A 16451-nucleotide genomic window follows, 5' to 3' on the forward strand; every position below is an offset into this window, starting at 1 on the left:
TGGTGTAAACTGGGGCCATTGAAATCCATGTTAAACACTTCAATGCGTTTCTGATGCAGAATAAAAAAACTGCACTGGACTGCATCTGGCATGAACTAGGTCTTAAATGCACCTGCCTAAAAATTCTGGATCTTTATGACTTGCGCATAAAGGTTCAGCGAAGGTAAACAAATGATGTATGAACTACTACACACACACACACCTAAAAACACAACTTTCCCACCAGGCTCAGATGGTAATTTTTTTTTTTTTAAAGCATTACACACTGAAGCACTGTTCCTATGGGTTAAAGTAGATCCAAACTGAATAACTATGGACAACTGCCATTAAAAAAAAAAAAAAAAAAAAAAATTGATATATATATATATATATATATATATATATACATATACATATATATATATATATATACATATATATATATATATATATATATATATACACACACACACACACACACACACATATACACACATACATACACACACACACTTATGTTATGTAGCCACTTCTATCCCGTCTATACGCATACACTCTACTTATGGCTGCATGCCATTTTCTCAGGTTCGGCTTCCTGATGGTGACAACAGTGGACCATGTCTGCATAATGCGAGTTGAAAGGTCCATCAGAAGCCGTCTTCACTGTGTTCCATGGGTGTACAGACTTTTTATACATATATACACACACCCCTATAGATAGATAGATAGAGAAAGAGAGAGCGATATCTCTATCTATATATAAACACACATATATATACACACACACACACACACACACACACACACACACGTGAATGTGATTGTTTAAATTCAGTGATCGATTCACCTTCAGTAAATGTTACATACATTGCTTTACAAATATGACCCAAGGAGTTCAAAATAATAAAGTCATTTAAAATAATAAGACAAAAAAAAAAAAAAAAAAAAAACAGGGTTGTAAATTTGTAGGTTTTCTTTGAACGTGCTGAAAGCATTTGCATTGTAGGATTAGTAGCAACACATGTAAGACTGCAGCCTTACTTCTCATTAAACACAAACTAGGACAACAAAACTAGAGGCAACAATGCACCTTCCTTTTTTATATTTTACTAGACAAAGATGACACACGGGTGTTAATGAGTGTGCGTTCACATATTTCATAATGTCATAAATCCACAATGCAAATTAATAAGAGTGGGATTAAGCTCATGAAAATAATGCCATGCCACATTCCCCCGTTTATAACCAAAGCTCGTTTGTCTATATGAAAATCTACAGTCACAGTCCTTTGTGGCTCCACTGACACAGTGGACACACAACAAACAATGTCAAATAACTTTCCATTGAGGTATTTACAGAACATGGAAGTACACTGTACAGTGACAAACACAGGAAGCAAGTCTTTTCATATGTACTATTTACAGTAAGTGGCCTAAACCTCAACCAGAAAAAAAATGTGAATACAAAGGATTGAGAAAACACTGAGATCATTTGTATGTGCACATAAATCTGCAACACTGTCTCCGATATATAAAACTGCTGAACCACACCTGAATTTCATAAAGAAACAAAAAACACATGTTGGCCCCTTTTAAGGTGAATTCCTAGGCTGATATTAATAAATGGCATTTTAGTTTTAACTTGGTTCCTGGCCCATTGATCTATTGGCTGGCTTTTTTTTTTTATTCCTTAACCACTTCGATAATGAGATATGCTCAACAGGACCTGTAGGGTTGCCCAACTGTCAATATATGGTAGCACACTCACTGGATGGAGTCTCCGAAGAATAGAAAAATAGTAGATTGTTCAAGCTAACCATGCCCACCCAAAATCAAAGCATCAATTCCAGATGGGGTTTGCCTTGGTATATAACCACACATTGTTAGTTGTCATAATTCTCCAACAGTACAAGGTATATAAGTGAACAGTGACCTATGGCCCTAAGCAGGAATGACAGATCGGCCAGTGCAAGATAAGCAGGAATCAACACAAACTAGAATACAGCGATCACACTATAATGAAAAAAAAATCTATAGGAGAATATATTGCCGTTTTCTCCACTATTCTGCCATAGAGCTCAAAGTTAGAACAAAGGGGTAATACATTTCCTTATAGATTTTTGTTCATTATTATTATTGACAAAGAATAAAAATAAAGGGGGCAGGTGAGAGGCCACGAGTCTTACAAGATTACTAACAAGCCATGGGTAATATATATGACAAATGATATATATACACACAGTGCCATGATGGAGGTCTCCCCAAAGGAACTCTTTATCAACATTCTATCAGAGACAAGTAATAGATGTGTCAGTAGCAGTCTTCGCATTGAGCCACACAGGCTCAGTGGATTAGAGCGCACACAGTCTGCGACAGATAAGAGGCCAGGGATAATGATACGAGGTGGATTGATCATATGCTGGCACAGGCAAGATTTCTCATCCATGAAGGGTACTGCTGCCTTTATCTTTTCTCTCACTCACCAGACAAATCCTAATAATTCACTGGCTGCTGATTACATGACATGACTTATGGACCTTTCAGCCAAAGGAAGGAAAATGCAGTTCTGTCCTTCATTAGAGATCATGAGCTGGAGCAGAGGGATGTGTTACTGCAGACTGCTAAGGTCAGGCACCAGTCACTACTTTGTTCCATCAGGCGGGTAAAAAAATATATGTGACAAAGCTCTACAAAGTCACTTTCAATAGAAAAGAGAGACTATTTTCTGGCACATAAGGTACAGATCAATAAATACTCTAACACACGTTTTATATAAAAACAAATTCAAGATGACAGGGAAATAAAGGATCCAAGTTATCTTATGGTGACCAGTCACCAGTATGGAATACAAAAACATACACCACACATTTTTGTAAACTGCTGGTCCACATTAAAATGGAAATTTCCAGGGAGAGAAAAGTAGACTTTGTCATTGCAAATCTCCTTCTGAAAAAGCTACTTGCCCGATTGTATCTGGCTTTAATATTTTCTGAATCATTGACCAGAACAAGCACACAGCAAATGATTTCTAAGTGAGGTCAGAAAACTAGGAAGACGCTCAAAGAACTGAACCCAACAAATCAACCTGACAGCCAGGCAACCAGCATTTTGAGAAGGAGAGGGCTGCAAAGGCAGCCTACATATTCAGCGAGACACAAGTGGGCTGAATAACTAAAAATTAAAAAAACAAAAGCCTCCATCCACACAAACAAGGTAGATGGAGGAATGCTTTCACTGGAACACTATATTTTGACAGCAGCACTCACTGCTGACAGAATACACCGATGAGCTTCTGACTGAGGGAAATTTAACAACATGTCCATTTGACAGAAGTTGATCATACAATTGACTTCTGTTGAGCGGGGAAAAGCGAAATTCAGCCAGTCCCCTCCGAACCGGAGAAATTTTGCTCAGCCAGCTTATCTTGTTTTTTTTTCAGCAGGATAGTCACTAGAGGGAGGATCCAGAAAACTGTTCATGAAATACCATCAAGAAACTATGGTGCAGCACGCAACTAAAATAAGAACGTCACTAGAACATTCGAGTAAACCTTACAATAACTGAAAATGTGTTCTCACTTAAAATAGACCGTTTCGTTATAAGCAAAAGCACATACCCGGTACATGCATACTCCCTAAAGCACCCCAAAATGCAATCAGGACTGGTCAAATTAAATAAACCAGCATGTGGGACAAGCACAAGCTTTTATCTCTCAGATAAGTTGCAAGTGACACCAATTATCTTTTTAGACGTGTGTACGAGAAGCATTTCTTGATTATTAGTGTAAGGAAGTTCCTCTTCCACCGACCACCACTGTTAGGGGACCCTCCGCCCACTAACCATCAATGTAACAGGGGGGCCCCTACCCAACTGAGCAAAGTGAGAACTGCTTGGACCAACAATTAAAAGGGGCACTATGCCAATGACCACACTACAATTCTTTATTCATCACATACTGTACACTGTTATCTGCGACTTACTGATAATAATAGTGTACCATGACTGTAGATATAATAAGGATATCCCTAGACCTTAAAATTTACTTCAAGAGTCTCTCCACAGTAGAAAGATCGAGAAAGACTTCTGTATAGGCTTTTAAAAGTTTCATAGTCTTCAGGAAATATCAATATAAAAATTATTCGGATGTGTAAACAACTTAGAGATTTTACAATCTAGTGCATTAGATAAACACAGCCAAAAGCTTGCATGAATTAGTTCACATGATAAGAAGCCTTTTTATTTATAAAATCTGTTTGTAACAAAGACCAATTTATATCTTAATGAGCCAACATCATATTTACATGGTGGAGTGACACAAACGGCAAACATCTAAATTGGCTAAGGGTGCATGAAAGCAACACACCTACAAAACTGTACTTGAGAGACTTTGGCCTTAATTTATCAAGCTGCAGAATCACTATAAATGCACATTTCCCCATATACATTAAATCCCAACTCGAGGCAAATACAAAAAGTTGTCTCTTGGGGCAATGCCTGCACTGCAAGATTCATTCGTGTAGAGGAACACTAAACGTGTGTATATAATAATTTTTTTTTTTTATATACATACTATACATACATATATATATATATATATATATATATATATATATATATATATATATATATATACACATACATACACACACACACACATACATATATACATACACATATATACACACATATACATATATATACACATATATACACACACACATATACACACACACGTGTTCCTCCACTCCTCCTCGCAGCTAGACCGGTCCCCACAGCATCTGCACACCCATGTTCTATCAGTCTAAGGTCCAGGTGGCATCAAAACCAGAGCAAGTTACACAGCCCTGCTCTGGACATGAAGATGCCAAGGGACAGTGCACCCCTCAAATCGTGGGGGGGAGCGCCATCTGCTCGGGGAGTTGAGGATCAGGCAAGTAAACCGGTTTCTCCTCTCCCCTGGAAAAATTAGCCATTAATCTTTGTAGTGCGGGCACGACTCCGGTGCACGGGATAACATTTTATTTGCCTATAGATGGGTTTAATAAGTAAAATAAGCACTCAGCCATTGTTATGACTACTTTTTTTTAGCACCCCTTAAGTACCAATTAGCACTTCTTAAATGATATTGCAGCTTGGGTCGTTATCACTTTCAGTCTGAACAATATAATAGAACATATGTTGCATGGGGTCCTACCAGATTAGCGTCAGACAAATTCAAAATGAATGCCATCAGATTAAACTTCTAGCCAGTCCAAATATGTGTCAGCAAAGCCAGACTGGCAAAACCTGACATAGCAGAACCCAATTGTATCACCATGTGATGCTGCCAATTAATCCATACTTAATATTTCTTTATTCCTGATTCCATATGGTTTCCATACAAAAACCAGTAATGACCAGATCTATGCCTTACAACCTGCACGTTTGCAGTCAACCGATATTAATAACACATGTGTATGACAAATTCAGCTTCCTGAGACAAAAGACAACTGAGACAGTAACATCCGCTAGAAATATCTGCCATGGACACACACAATGCACAGTAAACCTCTAATATGACCATACTTTTGTTCTGGTTCCTTACATCACACAGATGAAAAACAGGAAACCATCCTTTGTCCAGGAATAACCTTACCCAAACATTAACATCTCTTAAAGCAGAACTCCAGACAAATAGCCAAATACACAGTTTTAATACACATAATTGTACACGGCTTTATCTGCCAAAAGATTAGTACTTGTTCAGTCGTGTGATTTATGATTTACACACTTCTACACTGAACAGCCAAGCAGGTAACAGACTTCATTTCATATTCAGCAATGCAGCTTCCGGTCCCCTTACTGTACAAGGGAATCCATTTTTACCGAATTAGGACCAAGCTGAACTAGGATGTAGAAGAAGAGTGATCTTCCTGGCTGTGGTAGGTTTGTGGAAGTCATAAGACTGAAAATACAGAAATACAAACCTATACCCATTTTCTGGAATTCCACTTTAAAGATTATGTATCTGCCAATTCTAATAAACTCAGAATGTTAGTTTAAAAGGTGTATACCAACAGTTCAATTAACCATTTAACTGTCATGTATCAAAGTAATGTAAAAACAAATGCTCATCTGTCCCGATTCTTGTCCTTAACCAATATAATGCAGCAGCAACAGCTGTTATGGAAGGATCAGACTGACAAAGACCTGCAGACCAGAGTATGCAGAAATGAAAATTAAGGTCACATGAGGGCAAGATAACATATGTTAGGAATCCTTAAGCTCAGTGCACAACCTGTTAAGTGTTAATTCTTTGTTAGGGATATAATGCGTAGTTGGCCTCTAATCACATTTACTGGATTTGGGTAAAGAGGTTTGCCACACATGACAGTATGATAGGCTGTGAGACAGCCACCTCTTGTCAAACCTTAGAGGACCGAATACAAGTCTATAGGACTCAGATAATATGCAATATGGCCCACTCTGTTACCTTCTTAATATATATCTAAACCCAAGAACAAATGGTATTTGTTTCAGTTTACCAGTCTGCATTCATTTCTAAAATTTCTATAAGCACAGATAATACCCGTTAAGCCTGCCTGTGTCTTTGTATCTTCCTGTGCATTAAGCTGAAAGCTTGGACCATTTTATTGGCCCTCTCAAGTATTTTCAGAGTGCTACAAAACATATCCCATATATGTAATAAAAAAAATAAAAAATAAAAATAAAAAAGGAGGAGAGCATTTGTAGTCCAATCAGTAGAGCAGCCTAGTGTAACAACACTGCTCCTCCACGGTATGGTGAGTGAACATTGTCAGCCTAGGACAGGAAGTGTTTCTGGCAGGATCACCAGGTGAAAAGAATGCTCAGCCTAGGACAGGAAGTGTTTCTGGCAGGATCACCAGGTGAAAAAGAAAAAGAAAAACAAATACAGCCACCACAACTAAGACAAGTAAGTTGCAATGAATAAAACATTTTTGGGTTTGGGTATGCTTATCAGCAAATCAAAACCCTTCTGGAAAAGCTTGCTGCCCACTAAACAACCCTAATTGGCTTGATCCTCAACATGATTGGCAAGTACACTATTGGAACAGGGCCAGACTGGGTGTTATATGACCATACCACCAGCTGGAAAGCCAGAGTGTGAGAATAGCATTTTTTCCCCCATGAATACATAGAATTATACTATGATTAGCAATACTAAAGTAAATTTTGTCCTTAATGTCACCTCATTAATATTTAAAGTCACAAAAAGAAGACAACCGTTTCAAGCAGTGGCGGGCGGTCAATAAGGGGTGCAGGGACATCTCCTCCTCCTCCCCCCCCCCCCCACAGTTTTGACCAAAAGGAAAGCCAATAGTAGAACAATTTATTTTAAATACATTATATTACTAACATTTAACAATTTGTTAGTTATATTAACATTTATTTAAAAATAAATCATTCTATGTGTATGCAGTGCACTGCGTGGGGCGCATGACTAACAGAGGTCTAGTAGGTCCGTCAATTTTTAACAAGCATGCGATTAGAGCCTGAGGCTCCAATTGGCTCGTTTTATGCTGTCCTCAGGGCACTCAGCAATGCACCCCGAATCCCTCCCACTTTTGATTTTACTGAAGGACCTGGAGGGATTTGTTTGCGCCCCCCCCAAATTATCACCCAATTATCACCAGTTGCCACTGGATTCAGGAACTTTGTTTTGCAAACAGCGCAAAACTGATAAAAACATGCCGATTGCCGTTAAAGGGGAGCTATAAACAAAAAAAAAAAAAAAACTGACTGGTTGCACTGAAGTTGATCAATGGATCAACTTCAGTACAACCAGCCTGCCCATAGACTGATTGAAACTCGGCGAGTTCCTGCTTAACCGAACAAATTTCAACCCCTCTATGGCCAACCTAAGAGTTTAAAGACAGGCTAGTTTAGTTAAAAAGGACAGTCATACTTAGAGCGCAGACGCAAGGGAGGAGATGATCAAGGGTCGCACAATTCACTCACAAGCCTGAAATTGCTCTCCGCTTTAAAAACACCTTCCAAGGAAGTGATGAGAAAAGGCCAAATTGACAAATTTATCATTGTTATTTTTGAAACACAAATATTTTGTAAATAATCCAATATTGCACAAGGTAAAAACTGAACAGAGACCTCCAATAAAGAAATAATTATCCACTGTGTGGGGCAATACCTATACAATGCTAGCTGGGATTCCTTCTCTAATCAACCGCTCCTCTTACTTCACAGCATAGCGCATGTAAGGGGGAAAGCAAGTGACATCTTTCTATACTGTTTTACATTTAGGGCTTTTTTCCACCAGTGCGTTTTTATTCTGCATCAAAAATGCATGGATAGTATTTAACAGATTCCAATGGCCCTAGTTTACGCCATTGCAGTACATTCCAGCGCAGTCAAGAAAAGTAGAACATATTTCTCTTTCTGTATGGAACGTGGCAAAACACACTGGAATGCACATGCCCTCAACTGAAATTAAAAAAAAAAAAAAAAAAAGGGAGGGGAAAAAATAGACTGAAATGCATCAAAAACGTGTCCAGTATGCAGAAATTGTGGTGTGAAGTGACCCTAAAGCAAGAGAAATTCCTTCATAAGAAACAAGCATCTTAAGCCTACAAGGCACATGATCAGATTGTTGGCCAAACTGTATTTATACAGAGATTAAATTACACACAGGTGGACTCTATTTTTTAATTAGGGGATGTCTGAAGGCAATTGGTTGCACTAGATTTTAGTTAGGGGTATCAGATTGAAAGGGGGCTGAATACAAATGCACACCACACTTATTTGTAAAACATTTTGAAAACCATTTATCATTTTCCTTCCACTTCACAATTATGTACCACTTTGTGTTGGTCTATCAAATAAAATTCCAGTAAAATACATTTATGTTTTTGGTTGTAAAATGGCAAAATGTGGAAAATTTCAAGGGGTACGAATACTTTAAGGCACTGTATATACACATTGTACATTTGTATCAGTCCTTGCCCCCAAAAATCTTAAAATTTCTGTTGCCATCAGACATCATCCTTGTGTATTTCTCTCCCATTAATACAGTACCTGTATTACTGCAAACATCCCTCAGATCTTACCTGTGCCTTAAAATTAAAACCGAACATTATAAAAAAAAGGAGGCTGCCCAGTTTTAGAGCAGGTTAGCAAAGCAGAAATGCCAGAGACTCACCAATTTCTTCACTGGATGATCCTTTGTATATTTTGAGATAAGCAGATTCACAGTCTTGGGATTCGATATCCAGATCTGCCAGCTTTAGGTATAGGCTTTTACCAGCAGGCACTTTGATTTTTATTAAGCACAGGGTGTAGTTGGGGTAAGTGCCAGGATAGTTCTTAGATGTCAATGTGCCACTCTCTCCATTAGTAACCATGTGTCCACATCCGTCCACTGCAACAAAAAGGAAGGAAAGAACATCAGAAAATGGGCTGCAGCACGCTAAACATCTAGGAATACAATATGTAAGTAATGACGATTGTATGTTATAATATATATATATATATATATATATATAGATATATAGATATATATATATATATATATATATATATATATATATAGATATATAGATATATATATATATATATATAGATATATATATACACACACACACACACACACACATAATATATATATATATATATATATATATATATATATATATATATATATATATATATATATATATATATATATATATTAGAAGTGATCAGATTTGACTTTGTAAGCTTAGATTTTTTTTTTTAAAAGGTAGCCAACTGTAGCATGTTAGGAAAAATGACTCCTAAAAATGCCAGTTTCTTAGCCAATAACAATTCTGAAAGAAAACAGTAGGACCTTACAAGAAAAACTCAGTCCAGCTGAACGATAAAATTTTAATAGGTACAACTGCTCAGAGCATGGAATTTAATGAGCCGTAGATAATCACTGGCACAACAAACAGAAGAGCACAAGAGTTACAAAGTTTCAAGTTACTATGCTCTCTGTTTGTATGTACATCACTGTACACAATTTTACTGTAACCTGAAATGTGGCGTCTTTGTTTTGTCCAAGTTTAACTAATAGCACTATATAAAGGTCACCTCTGAATCAAAATCCAGGTCTACACTTAAAGCTAAACACTCTCAATCAGCCAATTTTAATCCTTAAATCCCAGTTCACACTGATGCGAATTCTCATGCGATTTAGATCCATTCAGAATGCATAGATTTGCATGTCAGGCTGTAAGGCTGCTCATATTAATGTGGTACAATTCTAATGCAGCTAAAAAAATGGTCATGCGCAAGTTTGATCTGGTAGGGTGTGAATTCAGCTCCATAGACTTCAATCCGCATCAGGTTCGCATTAGAATCGCACTTGCCACACAATATTTGCACTGTGAATTCACACCGAAATCGTACTCAAAAACAGATGTAATTCACACCGAAGCAGTGTATACCGAGCCTGAACCGGCCAAACATGGGTCGGAATGGATGGTTTAGCAAGGACTTGATGGGATTCAATCCATCTATGGGCAGGCTGGTTGTACTGAAGTTAATGCATTGATCAACTTCGGTACAACCAGCCTGTCTGATTTTATTGCATGTGATCACTGCCGATGCCTATAGCCACCGGCAGTAATCTTTGTGTTCTGCCGGCAGGAAAGGCTCCCCAAAGGCAGAACACAACAGCGATACAGGAGGGATTCCCCAATCAACACCGACTGTGTTTGATGGGGGAATAAAGCAATTTGCTTTCCTTACATCAATGTGGTGATCTTCAGCCTCATATATATATTTATTAGTCAAATGACAAACAATGGAGAATAAGCTATGCCCCTCCTGCTTTGGAAGATAAAGTTCTGACAGAAGTTTAGTTACTTTTAATTCAGTACAGATATTCTTTAAAAGGGGTTGTAAAGGTTTGTCTTTTTTTTTTTTTATTAACAAACTTAATCTATCCAATGAAGAACCGAAACAGCAGCTGTGCTTGTCCCAATCGCTTGAATGATCGGGTTCAGGTAAGTAAAAGGGGGGTGGGTTGCTGCACTACAGAAGGTTTTTTACCTTAATGTATAGAATACATTAAGGTAAAAAACCATGAGGGTTTACAACCCCTGTAAAGCCAGGCAAAAATGAAACTTAAAAGTGGGAGTAAATGCCCATGTGTGAATTTTACCTATAGGCAAGCCTATAATAAGGCTAACCTATAGGTGCTGTAAATATCTCAAACATGCACCATTTAGGAGCTATTTACTGTAGAAGCAGCCACTGAAGTCACCAGCACATGCACTTTGAAGGAACGGGATACCCGTGCCGTAAACAATGCCTCTCATGAGCATGCGGGAGTGACGTCATTGCAGTTTTGGTCGCTCACACAACCAGAGACCAGGAAGGATAACTGGGCAAAGATAAAAGATGGAAGCGCCTTCAGAGGTGACATTGTGCTGCTGGAGGGCTTCATTCTAACGTAAGTTTCACATAATGTGCTAGTCTGCAATGAACACTAGCACATTATGACATTGCCTTGCGGGTTTAAAAAAACAAAAAAAAAAAAACAGTGGTTTACTCAAGTAGTGCATTATACATCAATTACCTTACTTATTACTCCCATTCTATATTCCAGATACCTCTTCCAAAGCCATCCCACACTATAATGGCTCAAAGTCACAATGATTTAAATCCAATATCCTGTCCTGGGGATCATTTCTCCTGCTCATTACCTTCTCTGGCACTGGTCCCCTCACCGCCCTCTCCTGCCTTAGGAGCCTATGAGTAAGGCCCTGGCAGTGTCATTTACACCAGTGTTCACATAACACATGTGGACACCCTTCAGGTAAGTAAAATAGACATTTGTCGTTTTTTTTAATACCAGCAGTTAGAGAGGGAAGAGTGGGGGTTGCTAATATCCTGGAGTTGGCATTTAAACAGGGTGACCCAGGGTACTAAAGCTATGCCTACAAAAACAAAAATGTTTTTACATTTTGACTGGAATGAGCCATCAATGCTAGCATGTTTGGAGTTCACTTCCAATCTATAGTGTCAATTATCTCATGATAAATTATGTAGTTGTAATGTAGTCATAACAGTATATAAATTGTACAGTGAGTGTAGACATAGTAGGCCGAAATAAAGGGAAAAGTATAGGGATGTAATCAGGAAAGTTTTCTTCTACTGGTATGTGACAAGTAAAAGGAGGCTGTGAAGTATCATGTATTCTATGCATTCTTCCAGAAAAAAAAAAACAACTCCCATTACAAACCTCACCCATCAGGGATCAGGCAAAGCAGATAAACAGGAACAAACCGCAGGCTATTGTTTGGACTTTGGACAGCAAATACGGAATGCAAATCACAAAAGCATTAAAATGATCCAACTGCTTCAGGAAAATGAATGGCTACAAATAAATATTGCTTTACTCAACCTGCTTTCAAAACGCTTTTGTTTTAAAGAGGAAACTTTTTTAAATAAAAAAAAAAAAAAAATATACAATACAAAATTTAAAGCAAACCTGTGCTTTGCCTATTCAGGGTGAAGAACCAGGTTTGCTGAAGGGCTCATTCACAAAATGGGACACACAGCATTTTTCTAACACCATGCACGGAAAGTAAATTAGTCTGGGTGTATTGTCTGCTACTGTAACTCTGTGCTGTCGCGCTGTTTAAGAGAATTATGAACAGAGCCAAAATAAAAAAAAAACCTCATAAGTATGCGACTCTCAATGGTGTGACAGTGCTGGGAAGACCATAGCCCTGTGTCCACTATGACTCCAGTGACTTCTACTTACCTTCACTTTCGATGGCTGAATACAGTGGAAGGCCAACAAGAGAAAGCTAAGTATATGCTACTATGATGATCTATATTAAAGAACACAACACCAGTAGCTTTTGCCTGTGTGGGCAAAACACAGGCTCACATCTATGCAGTTTGCACGGGCACAGCAGCCCATTCCATTTGAATGAAGTGGGCTGTACCCACTTAAAATGCAGATAAAAAGGTCCCTGTACCTTTTCAGAAAATGCGTCCACAGGGAACCTGCATAGTACAGTGTGGTTTCCATTGTGCGGGGGTGCGGTTAGGATTATGATCCCCTCGCAACTCCTAAACTGCTTTTTTTTTGTGGGTGAGGGAAGGTGTGCGATTGCACACCTACCCGCAGCCTGCACCAATGTGAATCTAGCCTAAAACTGAACTCCAGGCTGGAGCACAAAAAACACCTTGCAGTGCCCCCCTCATCTCAAGGGTTAAATGCTCATCATGTCTAGGGGTGTCTGACAGAAGCCCTCACCTATGTAGAGTGGCTAAAGTTGGCTATAACTAAGAATGCATTTCAGGTATTCATATTTTTACATAGTTACATTGGTCCAACTTTGACCAATGTAACTATGCATATACCATACGTGTGGGAGGCTCCTGGAAGCTAGAAATCACTGTAGTACGCTGTGCTACTACATTGATCTCCACTAGCTGCATTATACTTGCTGCATTCCAAACACAAGAAGTTGCTCATTCAGTAGGGGCGTCATTCAGAAAACACCTTTCAATTTCTTAATTATTATTATTTAAGGTACTTGTATAATGCTGTCAATTTACACACCGCTTTACATATACGTTGTACATTCACATCGGTCCCTGCCTTCAAGGAGCTTACAATCTAAGGTCCCTAACTCACATTCATATACTAGGGCCAATTTAGACAGAAGCCAATTAATCTACCAGCATGTCTTTGGCATGTTGGAGGAAACGGGAGTACCCAGAGGAAACCCACGCAGGCAAAGGGAGAACATACACACTGCAGGCAGGTAGTGTCGTGGTTGGTATTCGAACCAGCAACCCTTTTTACTGTTAAGCGAGAGTGCTACTCACTACACCACTGTGCCGCCCTACGATGAATGCATGCAAAGTATTCTCTGGATTGGATGAGGTGGAGAGGCAGGGCGATGACATCATAATCTCCACCTTGTCCAGAGAACACTTTGCATTCATTGAGAAAATGCATAGCGTTCTCTGAATGGCACCTGTGCTGAGCAAGCAAACCCCTGTGTTCATAACGCAGCAGCTAGGCACGGGACCCAAAAGCTAGTGGAGCTCACTGAAGGAGCAGTGCCTACTTCAATGATTTCCAGCTTCTAGGGATATTGGCCAGGTATGGTATATGCATAGTTGCATTGGTCCAAGCTGGATCAATGTAACTATGTAAAAATATCCACAGCTTCTTTCTCTCTTAGAAGATAGCTTCAAGAACTTCCCCAAGCACCGTCTCTTGGCTTTACACCCTACCCACCTCCCAGTTCCACCCCTTATAGAAAATACAGAACCAAGTATCATTTTGTACAGCATTCAATAGGTTCCTGCCTCAGCAACAGTAGACTCCCCCAGCAACAACAGACCTTACCCCAGCAACAACAGACTCCTCAGCAACAAAATATCATCCCAGCAGCAATAACAGATCTCACAGTGGCCATTCTCAATAGACCAACTATAGACCCCTCCCTCAACAGTAGAATGACATAAGATACTCCCCCACCAGCAACAATAGACCCCTCACACAAAAATAGACCCCCCCAGTAGCCAGCATCAACAGACCCTCCAGGACACCACAGCAATCCTTGCCATAAAATACATTCAGTGCTGGAGGTGCCGGAACTGTGTTCCCACTGAAAAAAAGCCCTGAAAATATCCATATTTTAAATATCCATACCTGGAGTTTTTATTACAGTCAACTTCAGTCATGCACCCCTCGACAAGATGAGCATTTAACCCTTGAAATGATGGGGTTAAAAATATCCATACCTGGAATTCCTCTTTAACGAATCATATGAATCTATACGATTAATGCATACTTAATGCAAAACATAACCAACTAGAGTGTTTTTCAATTGTATACCTGTTTACTAAGCATGCAGCCACATAGTAGTTGCACTGCTATATGCATAAACAGGCGAGTGCCTATAAACACCTACACTTCCGAGTAAACCTGAAAATCTAATACCAAAAAACAAATTCCCCTGTATGTCCAAGTATCTGACAAATGCTTTAAACAGTTCAGTCATTTTTTTTACCAGCTCATTGTGAAAGGTGATGACTGAAAAAAAAAAAAAAGCGTAATTAATCTGCAAGTCCCTGAGAAACTATTTTATGAATGTGACAGCAAAACTTCCTCATATAATTCATTGCAACGCCACTCCCAGGGCACGGCCTTCACTACATTTCTTCTATTTTCTTGTTTTGTGAAATTAAGCAAACCTTTTCTTTAGGGGTTAATCCGATGTCACGGATTTTTCTCTGCTGTTAAACCAAGGGGATTTTCTAGGGTTCATACCGATTTGTGTAATCTGGAGCAGACACGTGCTTTCTGCAGTGCTCATAATCAGGCAATGTAATGTGTTTAATCAGACTGCCAGACTTGCCTGTAAAATTCAAATTTTTAAAATTAAAAAAAAAAAAAAAAAAAAGACAGTTGGAATTTAGATGGTAAAGGCAACAAAGACAATACCACATGCCAGAGCAGAAGAATGTCACCTGCCTTTGGCTAGCACTTATTACTTGACACGTATCCGTCTGACTCTTTTCGGGAAGCCCTCTTCCGGCAGTTAAAGAATGTATCCCCTACTCTACTATTTAAGGTTATACTCCCTTTCAAAAAGAATATATAAAATGCTCACTTGTACCTTACTAAAGCCTTATACACATGGGCCCATGTGTACACCTACCTACCTATGCCACAGAAGCTGGATGAACGGCTTGCTTCTGTCAAAAGGACATGCTGGAAAATCAGCATCCGATCAGCGCTGGAAGCCAAAGGCTGCGAGTGCTGACTGGTGTGTTTTGGTGGGGGACAGTCCCCCTGTCAGAACACAAAACCTCACCTGTACTAACAACGAATAGCAAGTAAAGCAAGCACCTTAGGTTTTTTTTTTTTGTTCAGTCCACTGGGTTGAACGAAATGTTACAAAATGGGAGAGCTCAGTAGCCATTCCGAAAACCCAAAGAGTGCTTCCAAACACTAGAAGGAGATGTAAGGAACCAAATTGGTTTATTAGTTCGCGGGAACCACCCCCTCAACATGGTTATTTTTTGATGCAAAAGTGAGTTATTTCCTGGCCCGCAGTAACACATACACACGCTGCCTATGATTGGCAGTGTGCAGTGATGGCTTCCTGGTGAGATTGTTCAGGTGGGTTGGGACTACGATCCGAACACACCTGAGCCCATCCGTACTCATGACAAAGTAAGCTACACAGGATGTGTTGGTTGGAAAAAAGGTTAAAGCTGAACTCCAAGGAAAAAAACAGCTAACCATGCACATGAAATACTGTACATATGTGGTAGCCATTTTACCTGCCAAAGGATATGTAAATTACAACAAGCCATAGGATTTAGATAATCAATGAAGATAGCTGAACGCCTTTTGTGGCAAAAACAGTATTTAAAAATCCAAAGCTGTCACATCATGGCTTATGTAGGTATAGAAAAATGGCTAACGCATCT

General features: G+C 39.0%; 1 protein-coding gene across 1 annotated transcript in view; it reads right to left on the reverse strand.

The window, feature by feature from the left end:
• Positions 1–16451, reverse strand: part of DCBLD1 (discoidin, CUB and LCCL domain containing 1) — an 88855-nt gene that overhangs the window by 45145 nt on the left and 27259 nt on the right. Inside the window, exon 2 of the mRNA XM_077487053.1 lies at positions 9154–9372. Within this exon, the coding sequence (XP_077343179.1) occupies positions 9154–9372 (219 nt within the window). The remainder of the gene's footprint in view (positions 1–9153; positions 9373–16451) is intronic.

This window comes from Lithobates pipiens, unplaced genomic scaffold (genome assembly GCF_037356315.1).
Source record: "Lithobates pipiens isolate NorthernLeopardFrog02 unplaced genomic scaffold, aLitPip1_a1.2 Scaffold_18, whole genome shotgun sequence".
Lineage (NCBI taxonomy): Eukaryota > Metazoa > Chordata > Amphibia > Anura > Ranidae > Lithobates > Lithobates pipiens.